Source organism: Dendropsophus ebraccatus, chromosome 1 (genome assembly GCF_027789765.1).
Source record: "Dendropsophus ebraccatus isolate aDenEbr1 chromosome 1, aDenEbr1.pat, whole genome shotgun sequence".
NCBI classification, from domain to species: domain Eukaryota; kingdom Metazoa; phylum Chordata; class Amphibia; order Anura; family Hylidae; genus Dendropsophus; species Dendropsophus ebraccatus.
Window position 1 is genome coordinate 205988807 of NC_091454.1, and position 19188 is coordinate 206007994.

Here is a 19188-nt window from a genome sequence, read left to right on the forward strand (position 1 = left end):
ACTATTGCATTTGAGCGATAATCGTTCTGTGTAAACACGGCAAACGATCAAGCGACGAGCGAGAAATCGTTTATTTTGATCTTTCAACATGTTCTCAAATCGTCGTTGGTCGTTCGCTAAAAATTCGCACATCGCTTCGTGTAAACAGTCTTTCACAAATTCACCCGGTGTGTGAGATGGCAATCTTAAAAACAATCACAATAACGATTTTTCTTAAAGCGTAACTGTCATGTTTTTTTTTATTGCAGAAATCCGTAGTATAAGCGATTTTAAGAAACTCTGTAATAGGTTTCATCAGCCAAAAAAGCCTCCTTCTGTACTCAAGAAGCAATTTCCCAGCCTCCCCCCCTGACTTCTTATCTGTGCATTATCAGGCAAACACGTCTTCATTACAGAGAAGCCAGTGAAGACGGGCTCTGCTCTCTCCATTGTAAGTCTATAAAGGGGGGAGGGGCTGAGGGAGATGAGGGAGCAGGAAGAGGTGACATGAAGGTCAGCTGTTTGTAGACTCTCTGGTCACCTAAAACGCTAAAGTCAGGGGTCAGAAAGGTCAGTGCTTATCTATGAACTTACTGAGAGAAGATTGCAGGGTGTTGTGCTGTGCAGGACTGCTCTGTGCTCACTCACTCCTCTCAGCCCCTCCCCTCTCCATAGCCACATAATGGAGACAGAAATCCTGCTTCATCTGATGTGAGGGGGGAGGCTGGGAGATTGCTTTTTCACTACAGAAGGAAACTCTTTTAGTACATAAAACCTATTACAGAGTTTCTTAAAATCGCTTGTACTGTTGATTTTTAATGTTTTCAGAAAAATGGCCCTGAAATGACAGTTACGCTTTAAGCATTTTGTAAGGATTTTTCTAACAATTTATTCATCTACACGCTGATCGTTATAAAAACCAAATTATTGCTTCAAAATCGTTAAACGATTGATTGGGCGAATTGTCGCTTTGTGTAAAACGCACCATCAGCTTCCCTATTTAACCCCTTCACGTCAGTAACGTGTATATATACACGTTCCTATTGCACACCCCGTGCAGTAGGAATGTATATATACGTTCCTGACTTCAGGGGGTTTTATGATGAGAGCGGGATCGCTGCAGAGATAGCGATCCCGCTCTCATCTGACTGCAGCACCGGAGATAATGAGAATCAGCTGCGATCCTGCAGCTGACACCCATTAACCCCTTAGTGACCGCCGATACGGCAGTCACTAATCGGCCGATGCCACCGCTGTATTTCATCTCCCCCCACCGTGAATCCACGGTGGGGGGAGATGAAATAAGTAAAATCAGACCCTAGATCAGCCCCCCTCCCCGCGGCGGCCATCAGATCCAAGATGGCTGCCGCCATCACTGTGAACAGACTAATGTCTGTTCACAGTGATCAAAATGTTAAAATGAATGAAAGCCCCATGCTCTCCGCCACCGGAGGTAGCTGAGAGCATGGGGCAGTGACCGGGGTCCCCCCTGTGGGGTCCCGGTACAAGCGATCAGCTGTATATACTATATACCGCTGATCGCTTGTACCATGTGCCACCGGCACTTTTTATCCCCTGTCACCATGAATGATTGACAGGGGATAAAAAGTGAAGTGTGTCCCCCCCCCCCCCCCCACCCCATATACTCACCTGATCCAGGGAGGTCCTTTCTCCTCGGCGTCCTGGCTGGTTGTGAAGTGCACATGCGCTCCAGAACCAGCCAACTCTGAAAATTTTAGGTGACAGAGACCAATTTGGTCTCTGTCACTGAAATATGATTACTGTGATAGAAAATATCACAGTATCACAGTAATCATAGTAATATAGTGAAAATAAATGTGTAAAAGTGCAAAAAGTGAAAACATACACAAAATAAAACACACACTTTTCATTATAGTAATAATTGCAGTTTACTCCCAAATTACCCCTAACCACCCCAGGTTGTCCGTAATCACGCCAGATTGCACGTAACCCCCCAGATTGCACGTTACCCGTAACCTCTGCACGTTGCCCGTGACCCCGTCCAGATTGTCCGTAATCACCCCAGATTGCCTGTAACCACCCCAAATTACATGTACCCACCCCAGATTACCTATAAGCACTTCAGTCTATCCGTAACAATTCTAGATTGTCTGTAACCCCTCCAGGTTGCGCATAACCACCCCAGGTTGCCCGTAATCATGCCAGATTGCACGCAACCGCCGCACGTTGCCCCTGACCGCCGCACGTTGCCCCTGACCGCCGCACGTTGCCCCTGACCGCCGCACGTTGCCCCTGACCGCCGCACGTTGCCCCTGACCGCCGCACGTTGCCCCTGACCGCCGCACGTTGCCCCTGACCGCCGCACGTTGCCCCTGACCGCCGCACGTTGCCTGTTTTATTGTATTTTAGTAACTGCGCTATTCTAATAACTATTACTAGCTGCGGTTTTGCTCCAGCAAATTGGCGCTCCTTCCCTTCTGAGCCCTGCTGTGTGCCCATACAGTGGTTTATGCCCACATATGGGGTACCGTTGTACTCAGGAGAACCTCAGTTACAGATTTTGGGGTACATTTTTTTCTCCCATTCCTCGTGAAATTAAGAAATTTCAAACTAAACGAACATATTATTGGAAAAATTCAAGTTTTTCATTTTTACTGGCCAATTTTGAGTACTTTCCTCTAATACCTGTGGGGCCAAAATGCTCATCCTACCCCAAGATGAATTCTTTGAGGGGTGTACTTTCCAAAATGGGGTGACTTATGGCGAGATTTTACTCCGCTGGCACTACAGGGGCACTGCAAACGCACCTGGCGCTCGGAAACTTCTTCAGCAAAATCTGCATTGAAAAAGCGAATTGGCTCTTTCCTTCTGTTCCCCGCTGTGTGCCCATGCAGTGGTTTATATCGACATATGAGGTACCTTTTTACTCAGGAGAACCTGCGTTACAGATTTTGGGGTGCTTTTTTTCTCTTGTTCCTCGTGAAATTGAGAAATTTCAAACTAAACGAACATAATATTGGAAAAATTCTATTTTTTCATTTTTACTGTCTAATTTTGAATACTTTCCTCTAACACCTGTGGGGTCAAAATGCTCATCCTACCCCAAGATGAATTCTTTGAGGGGCGCACTTTCCAAAATGGGGTAACTTATGGGGGTTTTTCTCTCTGCTGACACTACAGGGGCTCTGCAAATGCACCTGGCGCTCAGAAACTTCTTTAGCAAAATCTGCAATGGAAAAGCTAATTGGCGCTCCCTTCCTTCTGAGTCCCGCTGTGTGCCCATACAGTGGTTTACGCCCACATCTGGGGTACCGTTGTACTCAAGAGAACCTGTGTTACAAATTTTGGGGTGCTTTTTCTCTCATGTTCGTCTGAAAATGAGAAACGTTAATCTAAATGTATATATTATTGGAAAATTTTAATTTAAAATTTTTTTATGTCCTAATTGTGAATACTTTACTCCAGCCCCTGTAGGGTTAAAATGCTCATTATACCCCTAGATTAATTCTTTAACCCTTTAAGGACATGGCCCATTTTCGTTTTTACGTTTTCGGTTTTTCCTCCTTGTGTTTAAAAGGTCATAGCACTTGCATTTTTCCACCTAGAAACCCCCATGACCCCTTATTTTTTGTGTCACTAATTGTACTTTGCAATTACAGGCTGAATTTTTGCATAAAGTACACTGCGAAACCAGAAAAAAATTCGAAGTGTGGTGAAATTGAAAAAAAAAAACGCATTTCTTTTATTTGGGGGAAATGTGTTTTTACGCCATTCACCCTGGGGTAAAACTGACTTGTTATGCATGTTCCTCAAGTCGTTACGATTAAAACGATATATAACATGTATAACTTATATTGTATCTGATGGCCTGTAAAAAATTCAAACCGTTGTTAACCAATATACGTTCCTTAAAATCGCTCCATTCCCAGGCTTATAGCGCTTTTATCCTTTGGTCTATGGGGCTGTGCGAGGTGTCATTTTTTGCGCCATGATTTGATCTTTCTATCGGTACCTTGATTGCCCATATACGTCTTTTTGATCGCTTTTTATTACATTTTTTCTGGATTTGATGCGACCAAAAATGCGCAATTTTGCACTTTGGGATTTTTTTGCGCTGACGCCGTTTACCGTACGAGATCAGGAATGTGATTAATTAATAGTTCGGGCGATTACGCACGCGGCGATACCAAACATGTTTATTTATTTATTTATTTGTTTACTTTTATTTAAAACCTGGGAAAAGGGGGGTGATTCAGACTTTTATTAGGGGAGGGGGCTTTTTACTATTAACAACACTTTTTTTTTTTTTTTACACATATACTAGAAGCCCCCCTAGGGGACTTCTAGTATATACACTTGGATCTCTCATTGAGATCTCTGCAGCATAGATATGCTGCAGAGATCCATGAGATCGGCACTCGTTTGCTTTCGGCTGCTGCAGCCGGAAGTAAACGAGTGCCGAGCCGAGGACGGCGCCATCTTGGACGCGTCCCCGGCCGGCATCAGTAACGGAGATCGCTCCTCCGGGACAAGGTCCCGGAGGAGCGATCTCCCCCACTAGACACCAGGGAAACGTTGCCTCCGGTAATCGGAGGCAGCTGTCAACTTTGACAGCTGCCTCCGATTAGCTAATTAGCGGGCACGGCGATCAGACCGTGCCCGCTAATAGCGGCGGTCCCGGGCTACACGCGGCACCCGGGATCGCGGCACTTCAAAGCGGGGCCGCCGCGCGGCCCCGCTTTGAAGTGCAAGTGAGGACATAGGACGTACCGGTACGTCCTATGTCCTTAAGAGGTTAAGGTGTCTAGTTTCCAGTGTGTAGTAACACCCTAAAAAAGTAAAATATGTTTATGAAATGAAGTTAGAATAAAGGACATATCGGTAATGTGACTTAGTAACTAATTTATGTGCTACGACGTTCTTTTTTTTTAGAAGCAGAGAATTTTTCATGATTTGATGTTTTTCACAAAAAACACACAAAGTAGTGACCAAATTTTGCCACTAATATAAAGTGTCATATGTGGCGAAAAAACAATCTCAGAATCGCTAGCATACGTTAAAGCATCACTGAGCTATAAGCGCATAAAGTGAGACAGGTCAGATTTTGAAAAAAGCCTGGTCATTAAGGCCCAAATAGGCTTGGTCTTGAAGGGGTTAAGGATTGGATCACAGGCCTTCATCAGGGTTATCTTTTAACTCTTGTCCTACAACCTAAGACATTGCATTGATGTCCTATCCTTCCATTGGTCTACAGCTATTTTCCACGTTCTGCTTATAGTACAAGATTACAGTGGAGAGGATTAAGCCTCTCTGACATCAGCTCATCTTCCTTAAGGTCCTTTTACACAGACAAGATTATCTGACAGATTTTTGAAGCCAAAGCCTGGAACGGCCTAAACCGAACAGGTCATAAAGGAGAGACAGATTTCTTTTAAAATCAATTTGTGGCTTTGGCTTCAAAAATCTGTCAGATACATCTGTCTGTGTAGGAGGACCCTTACTCATGAGATTGCTGCCCGATCTTGTGGACACCAGGACAATCTGCTCATAGGTGGTGGTCCTGGGAATTGGGTTCCCACTGGTCACACATTGCTGGCTTATCCTAAAAAAAAAGACTATGGGGGAGATTTATCAGACATGGTGTAAAGTGAAACTGGCTCAGTTGCCCCTAGCAACCAATCAGGTTCCACCAGACTCTTTGGAAAATGAAAGGTGGAATCTGATTGGTTGCTAGGGGCAACTGAGCCAGTTTACTTTACACCATGTCTGATAAATCTCCCCCTATAATTGTAAAATCCTGTAAAACCCCCTTTAAGGAGAGACAATGAATTGGCGAGCTTGCTATTGTGGGTTGAACAGCCTGTGGACACGCTCTCTGTAAGGGATCGGCTCGTCACCCTTATTTGAATGCTTTTTAATAAACCCATCAAGAGTGGTTGGAGAAAACCGCACAGTAGGCAGTAGCAGCGAGAGATATTTACTGATTTACATATATCCAAATGTCCCTAATCCCAGAGCGAGAACAACACTGTGTCCTCACCAATATATAATAGGCTCACCGCTGTGGTTTGATGGGTAACCTCTTAGGTTGTGAGCATGGGTGAGATTCTGATGACCCAACCTCACGTGCCCCACCTACCCTTCCTGCAGAGGGGCTGATACTGAACTGCTATAAGGGCCTGACCACTGCTACGTTGGCCACCCATCAGCCATTAGGCCACTTGTCTACTCTTGTGCAGTTTCCCCTCATGTCACCAATGGCTTCCCCATCAAGGCCTAGATGGGTTGAGACTAGTGTTGAGTGAACTTGCCCAACAGTTGGGGTTTGGTTCTCGTTCCCGGCAGCCGTGCGCCTCCTCTCCCTATCCTGGTGCACGCAATGTGACGTACACTGTCTGCACCGGAGATCCCCGAACCTCTCCCGAGCAGCCGAGCGTCTCATCGGAGAAGCTCGGAGATGCTCTGCTCCTGGGAGAGCTTCAGGAGGATGAGAGAGGCTTTGGGAACTTCTGGCTCACCCTCATTCTGAAGCTCTCCCGGCAGCCGAGCTTCTCCGATGAGACGCTTTGCTGCTCGGGAGAGGTTCGGGGATCTGCGGCGCAGGGAGTGTACGTCACACTGCCTGCACCGGAAACGGAAGGAGACAGGCCCCAGGTGAGTTAACTGTTTTTTTTTTTTTATAGTGGTCGCCCCATACGGTGAGGATGCAGCCATTTTTGAGCTCCCCCGGCGTATAAGACAACCCCCGACTTCTAAGAAGATTTGTTGTGGTTAAAAAGTGTTCTAATACGCCCCAAAATACAGTGTGATATCTCTATCTGCTATTAAAGTGAAAATTTCCTTTAGGGAAAGTAGGGGAGTTGCGATCATACATTCCTTCTGTAGCCATAGAAATGCTCATACCCCCCCCCCCCATCCCCTGCCTACAATGTGTTGACACGGTGGTAAAGCCTCGGCCTACGCTTTCCATGTTGTGGCATATCCCCCGGGCCATTGTCTGCCATGGTCTGACCTCTGTTACCCACTGTGGGATATGGCCCCACCCCGCGGCCTGTTATTATGTATTGTGGCGTACGTCTGGGCTGTGTTATGTCCTGCTCCTTGCCGCGCTGCTGACTTTGGCACATCCCCAGGTTTGTGTCGTGAGCTCTGACTTCTTTCCAGAAGGAAACATTTGTGCTATGATAACACAATCAGACCTGGTACCTGCTGTTGAATTGGATTTCTACATTTAATATTTACTTTCGGTAGGGCAATTAAATGAAAATAAACAATGTAGCCAAGAGCCGTGCCAAGGTTACCGCGAGAGGTGCCATGAGCATACAAAGCTCTGGACCCATGCCCTTCCCGTAGCTTCAGATCCACATTCGTTTAGATGGTAAACTTCTCCCCGCTCATACGGTACCATGGGATGTAGAGCACTTTACAATTACCATTGTATCTAATAAAGACATTATGGGCAACACTACTATATTACACTTACTCCATCATGGTAGAAGGTGTTAAGGTCTTCCATCACCATATGCAGAGAGGTAGCTTTCTGGACAGAAAGCTCCCCCCTTGCGGTGTATGCAGTGGAGGCCAAGTAATCTTAAAGTGGCCATACACAGGGTAAGGGTTGGCTGATTTGGTACACAGGAACACTCTATTTGGCCAAGAGTTCTTCTGTTTTCAATGAAGAAACTGCATTATTGTTCTCCCCAAGAACAATAGTATTGGGCAGCTGGAGTTCAACATGGATGATGATCCTTTCCACCAACATCTGGGGGGAAGGGGGAGATGGGCAGTGACCATACATGTTAAGTCAGTCATTCAGCCCTGCTGCCAACTTTTCTTTGTCTGTGGGACCTTTTCTTCCATCCATCCAGAAGACCATTGTGAGGTCAAACACGGATGTTGAGGAGACGGCCAGTGCTCATAGTCCTCATTCTAGTTCATCAGGACTTTGTGCGGTCATGTTCTTTGTCTTTATGGAGCTCGCTGTGTGCACTGGGGGAGCAGTCATGGTGGGACAAGAAAGGGCCGAACCAAAACTGTTCCCACAAAGCTGGAAGTGGCAATTGTCCAAGATGTCTTAAAGATTTCTCTTCACTGGATCTAAATTCCTTTATGAATAAGGGCTGACCCCGTAATAACACTTCCATTCGTAATATCCCTCCTCCACCAGACATTACAGCTGGTACAATACAGTCAGGCAGGTAATTCTCTCCTGACATTCATCAGATGCGGATAGAGAAGTGTGATCCTTCACTGCACAGTACATGTTTCCTCTGCTCCACAGTCTAGTGGTGGCGGCGGCTTTACCCCTCTTCATGTCACCCTCTGCATTAAACTGGTGATGTAAGGATGCATGCAGCTGCTCAGCCCTAAAGCTCCAGGTAAACACAGTTCTCATGCTGAGTTTATTACCAGATGAGGTTTGATCTCTGCAGTTAAGTAGTCATCAGAGTGTTTCCTCAGCACTCTGTGACCCCGCTCTGTAACTTTACATGGTCTCCACTTTGTGGTTCCCATACGCCTCTCGGTAATGCCTCACAGCAGATTGGGGGAGAGGGGATGAGATCTAGGAGGGAAGAAACATCAAGAACTGACTTCTTTCAGTGTAGCTCCTATCACAGCACCGCGCTGGTATCAACCCATTCAATGACTAATGTTAGTGATAGCGACTGGTTGTTATATACTTGTGGCAATGGGACTGTATGTAACACCTGTATTCACTGGTTTAGAACTGCGACCCAGTACTTGTGTACGTTTGCATCTAGTCCTGTAGATATGTGTATTCCTCTCATGATCTTTTGTGTTGAGAGTCTCTAGAGCACTGTGTAAATAGGAGATATTTATAGCCTGTATGTAGAGGGCTGTATACACACAGTATACAGACTACCTGCCCCGCACCGCACAACGCTGACTTGTAACCTCATTTTGATCTCTTGGAAGACATGAAAGTGAAATTGCAGTGTCAAAATAGCAACCAGCGTCTAACCAGTCCGACGACCATACAAATCCCCGGCCGTTAATTCCTAGCATTCAGGGCATGCATGGTGGCAGGTTGCGGATCCGCCACGGGCAGCTCTGATGTGGTTTTATCGCTCAGATTTTGGCTCCAAATGGGACGGACCAGAAATTATCAGATTGGAGGAAATTCTCAAGCTCTAAATTTCCGATGGTCGTGTGAACACAACCTTGTTGTTACCTTGATGGAAAAAGGAACGTGTATATATGTGGACAGAGTCTACGTAGATGTTGTTGCACGTCCATTACATTTGGTTTTCTATTGATTGTTGTCTTGTTTTATGGCTTTCTATTTGCATCTATAGCCCTGTGCTATCTAACTTTACATAAAGTTCAGTCCTCTAAACAAAATAGGCTACATATTGATAAAACTAGGCCTGGACTTCTGCCAGGTGCCATATGGCTTGGGTGGTTGGAGCCTAGCATTTTGTCATCTTAAAGGGGTACAACTTTATTTTTCAGAGTACCCCTGTAAAGGCGACCATTCACTCCTAATAGCCTTCGAACGACCATTTGGTCAGCTGCTGGTTATCCCTCCCGATCTCCCCATATCCCATACCCAACGGTCGTGTGTTTAGTAGTGTATGGGAGACTTTCATGGACAGAATCGCTATTTAGTGAATTAGTTGTCATAGTCTTCTAATAGCTACTTGATTTGCTCTAAATTTTACAACCAATTCTGAAGTGTCGGTCACTCATTTCTTACCTTTTTAAAGGGGTATTCCGCTCAACTGAAACTTTTGCTGATGCCATGACGCAGAACATAACAAACGGGCTATTCCTACCTCTCCGCAATGTCATCCTGTTTCATCCTTGGGTCCCATCTGAAAGATTCCACCTCCCAGACGGACTCCGCTCAGCCAATCAATGACTTAAGGGCCTATTCCACGGAGCGATAAGCGGCACTGTTGTCACTCCGTGGAATAGAGAGAACGATCAGCCGATCGTGTCATCAGCTGATCGTTCATTTAGGTTCAAACCTAAAATCATCTGTCGCCACCCGCACAACGCTACGTGGAATAGCGGTGCGCGGAGGGCGACCGACGATTTCACACATCTCATACATTACCTGTCCAGGCTGCAGGTCTTCTCCTTCTCCTGGTCCCGCGCGGCAGCATCAGCTTCGGAGCGGCCTGTCTGAGCTGGCAGACTGCTCAGCCAATCACTGGCCGGGACTGTCAGTTCAGACAGGCAGCTCCGAAGCTGTCTCGCGGGATCGGGAGAAGACCTGCGCCTGGACAGGTAATGTATGTATGAAACAAGGGCTGCAAGGACATCGGTTACGATGTCCCTGCGGCCCTCGCTAACTATTGTCGGGCTGTGGAATAGGCCCAGTAAGCGAGCACCAATTTAGCAGATGGGTGTTCGTTTACATCATTGATCGGGCCCTGGTCGGCCCATGGAATAGGACCCTTAGACAGAACAGCACAGTGGCCACTGAGTGGCTGAGCAGGCCGTCACTGCCGAGATGGAGTAAAATCGGGGGAGCTCAGAATGGTAAGAGCGGGTTTTTTATGTTTTGTGCCAGGGCACCAACATAGTAAAAAGCTTAATTTCAGTGGAATACCTCTTTAAAGGAGAAGTAGGGTGATTTGAAAAATTCACAGCCGGCTGGGGAAAACATAATAAACAGTCATTACTTCCCTCTCCCCCTGCCCACAAAGCGCCGGTTCACAGGCTCCGGGACCCCCGTCTGGAAGGCGCGACTTTAAGTTGGGGGGGGGGGGGAGAAAGAAATGTCTATCCTGGCTGATCGATTGCCCACTCAGCCAATCGGTGACTGCAGTGTTGTCCCTCCCCAGTCACTGACTGGCTGACCGGACAATCCATCAACTGGGTCGTGATGTCGGCTGTGCAGGAGATCTTGGAGTGACAATCTACTGTTACGGTGACACAGCTAGAGGTGATTGTTTTTGTTTTTCCTTCTGGATGAAAAACGTCTTGTTTAGCCGCTAATTGGCCCTGTTAACACAGCTGCATATCTCCCTGTGTAAACAGAGGCTGTCCGACAACAGTATATTTAAATGGCCACACGTACGATACAATGATGTTTGTGCGGCCTGGTCGCTTAGGAGCCTTATGGTGCGTTTACACGTAACGATAATTGGCCCGATCGTACGATTAACGATGTCGGAGTAAAAATTTTTTTTTCATAACAAGCAGCGTTTAGACGGTACGATATATCGTACGGAAAATTCGTTGTGCAATCGTTTTGCGATTGCTTAAGCCTATCTCACGCATTGGTTAAATCGGCGAACGGCTGTTCACACGGAACGATTTGCGAATTTTTTACAAACGACGATTTGATAACATGTTGAAAGATCAAAATGCGCGATGTATCGTTCGTCGTATGATCGTTCGCTGCGTTTACACATACGATTATTGTTCGAATTCGATCGTTATCGCGCAAATTCGTACGATCGTTACGTGTAAACGCACCATTAGAGTATAGGATTGAGCTGAGGTGACAACCATTGCCTTGAAGCTATGTCATCTAACAGTATTGGTATAATGGTGGTGATTCAGAAAGGTTAGACATTTCCTCTTATATCAAGGAATTTCAGTCTACAGATTATTATTATTTCTTAATATCAGGCTGTGAATTCCTCTTTCCTTTCGTCACGGGTCTATATTCAGCATGTTTCCTCAAGATAACTTTGATCACTGCGGAGCTCTGCCAATTCCTCATGGTCCCAATGTCCCAGGATCTGCTTTGCTACGGCTCATACTGCTGACTCTTTTATAGACAATGGGATCTGGGGGATGGAAATAATAGACCATGTATGTAACACTGATGGAATGAGGCGATTCTTCTTTGTTGATGGATCCCAGATATTACTTGAGCTACCCAAAAAGAGACTATACAGTGTAGTAGTCTTACCTAGACAACCATGACCATATGCCATACGGAACATAGATATCGTAGAGTTACGTCCCTTGCTCGATGATCACCACACCCTGGATAACTGTTTTTTATCGGTGGACTTGGGCTGTCCTAGTAGTAGACATATATGGCTTCCCTTCTGAGTGATGTGATACTACATTTTCCATGGAGAAGTCATGCCTGGCTAGCTGCGGCTTCCTCTGAGCGGAGCTAAGACCCAGACAAACTCCAGAAACTCTGTTCTCCTCAACTAAAGTGAGCGTTACAGAGTTACAATGCAAGCTTTAGTACATGGTTATATAGGTAGAATTCCAGTGTATAATCATTGGATCCTTCATGCATAATGGGTGGTCCCAGCAATGTGACCCTCTCGCGGTCCGAAGGGTGTTTATATAAGGAGATGTTGTAGTGGACAACACCTTGTAACTGTGGAAAATTTCCAGGATTTCAGAAGCTTAAAGAAAATCTACACTTTAAACAAGGGATTAACTCTTAGCGTAGTTATATTTAAGTAACGCTAAACCTAGCGACGAAAGATGGACGAGATCGGGAGGTGAACTTTGCACAATCTTCAGCATTTTCCTGACACAGTCTTGTAAAAAACCTTTCAGAGAGGTTTTAGAGGTTTTATTGTAAGGATAGCTCATGTCGGTATGACCATGTTAGACGATGTGGATGTTGTCGATGAGGGCAAGTGTTGAGCGGAGATGTCAAACTGTTCGCGTATGGCAACGTTCTTTGAATCCAAATGTTCTGCATTTGACTCCTGGCAGCTGACGAAGTTTGATGCTCTAGGGAGTCCTGGAAAACTTGGATACCGCCATAGGGGGTTCGGAAAGGATATCAAACCTGAACAGTTTGGAATCTCCGCCCAAGATTGAGGGTCCCTCCTATGTAAGGCTATGTTTAGATGTAGACACTGAACTGGAAGTGTAACAGACAGTGAAAACTTTTGGTTTCGCAACAAATAGTGACCAAAAAATACTGCATGTTACCATAGATGACTTCCATCAAGGGGGCTGCAGTTCAAGAGGATCATCTCTGGTTAGACTACCTCTTTTTGTCCAGTTTTAGATATTGGTGGCCTATCCTCAGAGTAGACCTTCAATATCTGACCTGCAGGGTGCCGGATGATGTGCTGTTGGGATGGGCCATGGTGCAACTTGTATTAGCTGGAAGTCTCAACTCTTTACATTGCGTAGTGGTGGTACTGGGTTGCTTCAGCTCAATTGCTATTAAAGTAAATAGGAACTGACCCGCAATCTGACTGGATATTAAATGATCCCCAAAAATCCATCCATACCAAATCATAATAGTGGAAAGTTTTCCTACTTGCCAGGAGAATCTCATTCCAAGGGTGGGAGCTGTGGCTTCCTTGTCTTGTGGCTACCTATATGGATACTGTATACATCTAGATACCCAGATTAGCCACTACGAGTTATAGGAACAGATGAGCTGTGGATATGCTAAAATATAGCAAATATACAATTATCTGTCACCCCTTATAGCTGGAGGACCACCGGTGGCCTTCAAGTCTTGTAACCTTTCATTTCTCTTTGCAGGTGGAGGAGGAAAAAGGAAAGGGAGGAGTAAAAAGTGGAAGGAAATCCTAAAGTTTCCACATATCAGCCAGTGTGAAGAACTACGCAAGCAGCTGGGTGAGTGCCTGCTTGGTGTCCCTATGTGTCATACACACAGAGCGTCTCTCCTGCCTAGGGAGTGAATGTGGAGAGGATCGTCACTGACCCATCCCATGGCTCCCCACCTATTGCTTCAAAGAGGAATCACTCCAATTGTGCTAAATCTTTCAAAACTTCTTTAAACGATAGGGCTCTTTATCTACAGTGTATTTATATGTTGTTCCCATACAACATGGCGGCTATCCATCAAATACCAAGGCTAAAAAGTTTCAGGTATAAGCTATAAACTCTGGGCATTATGGGGTAATGCTGGAATGTCTAGTATGTGAGAGAATAGTTCTTATACTTCCCTCCCGTAGTCGGGGATATAGGGGTATGAAGGACCAGCAAAATAAAAACTAAGGAAAAAAAAAAAGTTTAATCTTTTATATGACTGACGTGTCTGGAAGACAGTCACCAAGAGAAGAACTCTCTTTATTGAGGCTCTTGTGGATACAGTAGGCAGTTGTCAACATTTAAATTTGGGTAAAGATATTAGGATATCAAACCCATCAACGTGAAGAACAAAGCAGGTTTCCACGATGAGAGGCTGAGGCGTAGCTTTACGGTGGCGTCTGGTGTTCCCATTCTCCTCGCCTTAGAGATGCTTACTTGTATTGTGGTGGGGAAGGGTCATCCAGATCAACCCTCTGAGCTGCGCAGACCCTTGTGTCCTCTGTGGACTCTCGAGAGACTCTCATCATCCTCGAGTTCCTGGGAATCTGTAGCCCAGACGCATTTGATTATCTTCAAAGCTCTTATTAGACGTTCCCTTGTGTGCTCGGAGCTGGCATCTAGCCCAGGCACTATAGATAGCTGTTTTTTTTTTTTTATTAAGTATGATTCAAGAGCTAATTCTTTAGGGTATTATTTCTAGACCTTTTTATAAAGCTATTAGCTTGCTACTTGCATTCATTGGTTGAAGATCCCCTTTTTATAATTTTACCTTTTTGTTCCTTTTTTTTGTGAGGAGGCAGGGGGAAGGGTTACTTATTAAGCTGTCCATCACTAGTGTTGAGTGGACTTGCCAAACTGTTCTTGTTCAACCGCGGGAGTCAAATGCCGAGCCTTCGGGTTTGGAGAACTGTTCGGGTTCAGGCAAGTCTGCTCAACACTACCTATCCCCATCAGCTGCCCAAACGTGGCAAGCCAAATTACCGGGTCTCGTTGAGTAAAGGTGGGCCTTGGCCGTAGGTATAGGTTGCCCAATTTCAGTGCCACCAGTTGACCATTTTTCCAAGGTGTTTAGTTGACGTCTGCTTGCCATATTTCATAAACGTTGGGGGGGATGTTTGGGCACATTGAATTTTAACATACCTATCTGTTAAGTGACTTAAAGGGGTTATCCAGCGCTACAAAACATGACCATTTTTCCCTCTCTCGTCGCCAGTTCAAGTGTGGTTTGCAGTTAAGCTCCATTTACTTCAATGGAACAGAGTTCCAAACCCCACCCAATCTGGAGACAAGAGAGGGGAAAAAGTGGCCGTGTTTTTGTAGCGCTGGATAACCCCTTTAAGGCATCACCAGGTGTGTGTTCCCTCTGACACTAATTATACACTTGTCCACAATGAGTGTTCATATGTATAGGCGGGCTTATGTGTATGGCAAGAGATAAAGTGATGGCAGTCCGCTGCATGTATAGGGAGGTCAGGAAGAAGGAGGCGGATTGAATGCTCAGCCAATGTCTATTGAAGGTGTATGTCAGGACCAGGTACCTTGGCGTTAGATGACCCCTTCAGTGTATGGTATATTTATTGATTGCTTCCTATAATACTGTAAATCTTTTTGGACTTAACCAAGAGGACTAGTATAATATCATACAAACTTTTAAGGAGGTCATACACGTACAAACATTTCTGTCTCGGATAGGCATGATTGTGTCGGGAGGAGGGGCACATAGCCCTTGGCATCCACATAGACTCTCCTGTCCCACGTGTTCTCTCACACACTGCCCTGCACTCTTCCTCGTAGGGCTCTCAGTCCGCGCTCTGTAGTCACTGAGTCACTCTGCATTCCCTGTCACGTATGGATCATTGTTTTATAACGCTACTATTTTTAGCTGTCTGGGCATTGCAGATAACACGGGGTCACTTAGTATGGGGTCATAAATAACTTGTTTCCGTAATGTTAGTCTAGGTACTCTCTATAATAAGACTGTACTTTTAGTGCGTGTGTGTATGTATGTATGTATATGTATGTGTGTATATATATATATATATATATAATGTATATATGTATGTGTGTATGTATATATATGTGTATATATATATAATTACACACACACACACACACACACACACACCATTTTTATAATTCCCCCCCCCCCCCCCCCCCCCATATTTTGCAATTTTGCAATTTTGCTTTGTGTGTTGAATCTGCTTAACAGTGTGTTATATTAGAAATGTGACAGTACTTTTGTGTGGGTGTCCGTACACATTACATCAGTCTGTGAACTGTCACTTTCAGTCTGCCGGATCCTTCTACGTGTTTCTAGAGTAATGTAGAGATTCTGCAGAGGGAACATGATCTGCAGAATTTCTACGACTCATTTCTGCCTAGTGATTGGCTGAGGAGGTGTGGTTTAGTCAAGAGGGCGGTGCTTGGCCATCTGTATGTGCTACTGCAGAGGGGAGAGGCTCCTGCTGCAGATAGTTTTCTTAAAGGGATTGGGTTAAAATGAGAAAAAAATTGCTGCTTTCTACCAAAAGCAGCACCACATCTGTTTTCAGTGTGGTATTATAATTCACTTCAACGGAACGGAGACGCAATACCACACACAAAATGTGGCCGCTGTACAGTAGCCACAGTTCCTATTGAGGTGAATAGGAACCAAGATTTCAGTAACCCAGTGCTGCCACTAGGCCCAGTATGGAGCCAACTGCTTCCAGCCCCATTCTCTGAACAGCTGATTGGTTGGATGCTGGGATGTCTGCACCATTCTGATCAACTATTCATAGAATTTTATTTAAACCATATATTAAAAGGGTACACCAGAGAGCACCTTTTTTTTTTTTTTTTTTTTTAAATCAACTGGTGTCTCTCAAATCTTTTGTTTAAAATCTCCAGTCTTCCAGTACTTATCCGCTGCTGTAGGTCCTGCAGGAAGTGGTGTATTATTTCCAGTCTGACACAGTGCTCTCTGCTGCCACCTCTGTCCATGTCAGGAACTGTCCAGAGCAGGAGAGGTTTTCTATGGGGATTTGCTACTGCTATGGGCAGTTCCTGTCATGGACAGAGGTGGCAGCAGAGAGCACTGTGTCATACTGGAAAGAATACACCACTGTCTGCAGGACATACAGCAGCTTATAAGTACCGAAAGAATGGAGTTTACTATGTAATTACTATGTAACTTTTGACATCTATGTAACTTAGTTCTGAAAGAAAATCTTTTCATGGGATTACCCCTTTAAACAGAAGGAATTAGGAATCTAAATGTCCAGAATTGAGACTACAGCTTTTCTGACTCTCTCTTCCTTACAGACAGGGACTACACCAGCATTTGTGAAAAACAGCCCATAGGACGCCTACTTTTCCGCCAATTCTGTGAAACAAGGGAACATCTTCTCAAAATCATCCTCTTCCTGGATGCAGTGGTAAGGAGGCCGATTCATGGCATAGCGGCATGGGCGGAATATGGAGAAGAGGCACCCTAGATCGCTAGCCAAACCTGTTGGCTAGCAGATTATAGTTGGACCTGGTTGCGATGCACACTGTGTACAAGATACGTAATGCTGGATGGTGAAAATCCCCCACCCCCCCCCCTCCCATGTCCAGACCCAGAAACGCACTGTCCATGTATTGCGCATTTACTGATCTTTCTCTTCCCTTTTTTATAGTCAAATTATGAATTGTCCTCAGATGAAAAGAGGAAAGAGACAGGAGAGGAGATCATCAATAGGTTCTTTACCTCTAAGGTAAGTCCGCTCATACCTATGTTACCTATGCCTTTACTCTTGTTTTATCTTGTCATTATGTCCTGCCCCCTGAAGACGCTATGTCTTTGGAGTGAAACATGTCGGGAGGACATTGGCAGTGACACTATGTTGTGCAGTCTAGTGATATTCCTATGACTGTGGACAAATAGGACCCTGTGGCATCAATGTGTCCGTGCAGTTGTGAGTAAAAGAGTACGTCCTGAACACAGTCATTGTGTAGACACCACATGGATGCATAGTGATACAGGCAAATATTACATGTTTGGTCCATAATCCAGGAGCAGGTCTGTAGCAGCTCTTATTCTATGGGGGAGATTTATCAGACATGGTGTAAAGTGAGACTGGCGCAGTTGCCCCTAGCAACCAATCAGATTCCACCTTTCATTCCACAGACTCTTTGGAAAATGAAAGGTGGAATCTGATTGGTTGCTAGGGGCAACTGAGCCAGTTTCACTTTACACCATGTTTGATAAATCTCCCCCTATATGAGCAGATGACATGAGGACAGGGTGTACAGATTCCCAGTGACTCCATCGCTGAGCCTGTGGCCTACTTTCCCGGCGGCATATGGAGCCTGCAGGATTGCGGATTCTGTGTATATTTCCGGTCGCTTCAGTCTTAGATCTGAATAGCCGCCTGGGATAAATGGATTTATTCATTTTTTTCCATCAGCACTTTTCGTTCCAATTTCTAAGAATAAAGTTATTTTTACTTTGTAAAAATATACAATGATTTTTTTTCTCTTGGCTTTTACAGAGTTCTCATCTTTTCTAGGATATTTGATCACTCTAAGTGTCAGACTTTAGATCAGTGGGGATGTTACTTGTGGGAGCTGCACCCATCCTGAAAATAAAGGAGCTATAGCCTCCGCCTATCCTAAGGGGGGGTTATGTCCTCATTGCTGGTACTGAACCCCCTCAGAGTCCTGTACGTCAGGGGTGTCCAACTCTCGGCCCTCCACCTCTTGCAAAAACTATAAGCTAAAGCTTTGGCTGTCCAGGCATGATGGGAATTGTAGTTTTTCCAACAGCTGGAGGGCCGTGTGTTTGACACCTTTGCGTTCCATGTTGTAAAGATATTTCCTTTACTGTATTTCAGGGGGTTGTTTGCCAGTAGTACCCAGCTAGGGTGTGGTTACACAGATTTATCTGACAGATTATTGAAGCCAAAGCCAGGAACATACTATAAACAGGGATAAGTTCATAAAGGAAAGACTGAGATTTCTCCTTTTCAAATCCATTCCTGGCTTTGGCTTCAAAAATCATCTGTCGGATAATCTCTGTATAAGCACACCATTACTTCCTCCGTTCTCTAACCAATCACAACACTTAAAAGGGTAGTGCGGTCTAAATAACACACATTACAAAGTTATACAATATTGTAATGTGTGTTATTTAAGTGACTGTTTCCCTCCCCTGACCGCAGACCCGGAAGTGTGATGTTTTTTTTTTTTTTTTTTTGTGAAAAAACGTCTTACACCACACTACCCCTTTAAGTTGTTACTCTCTATACCATGCTGGTGAAAGCACAGGCCCTGTGTTTTGTTTTTGTTTTTTTTTGTTTTTTGTTGCTTTTTTAGCTTGCTTGCTTTTCCGCCCCCCCCCCCCTACATACACACACTTCCTGTGTTCAGTCTTGCTCTTTCTGTTACTAAAGACAGACTTCCCCCAACAACAGGCAGAGAACAATAGGGAAGGGAGCCACCTAGTTGCTATGG

The 19188-nt window shown here is 45.0% G+C and overlaps 1 protein-coding gene across 1 annotated transcript in view; it reads left to right on the plus strand.

Annotated features, from left to right (window-relative positions):
- LOC138767820 (G protein-coupled receptor kinase 5-like) overlaps positions 1-19188 on the plus strand; it is a 45742-nt gene that overhangs the window by 11476 nt on the left and 15078 nt on the right. The window contains exons 2-4 of the mRNA XM_069945637.1: positions 13420-13515; positions 17017-17129; positions 17373-17450. Of these exons, the coding sequence (XP_069801738.1) occupies positions 13420-13515; positions 17017-17129; positions 17373-17450 (287 nt within the window). The remainder of the gene's footprint in view (positions 1-13419; positions 13516-17016; positions 17130-17372; positions 17451-19188) is intronic.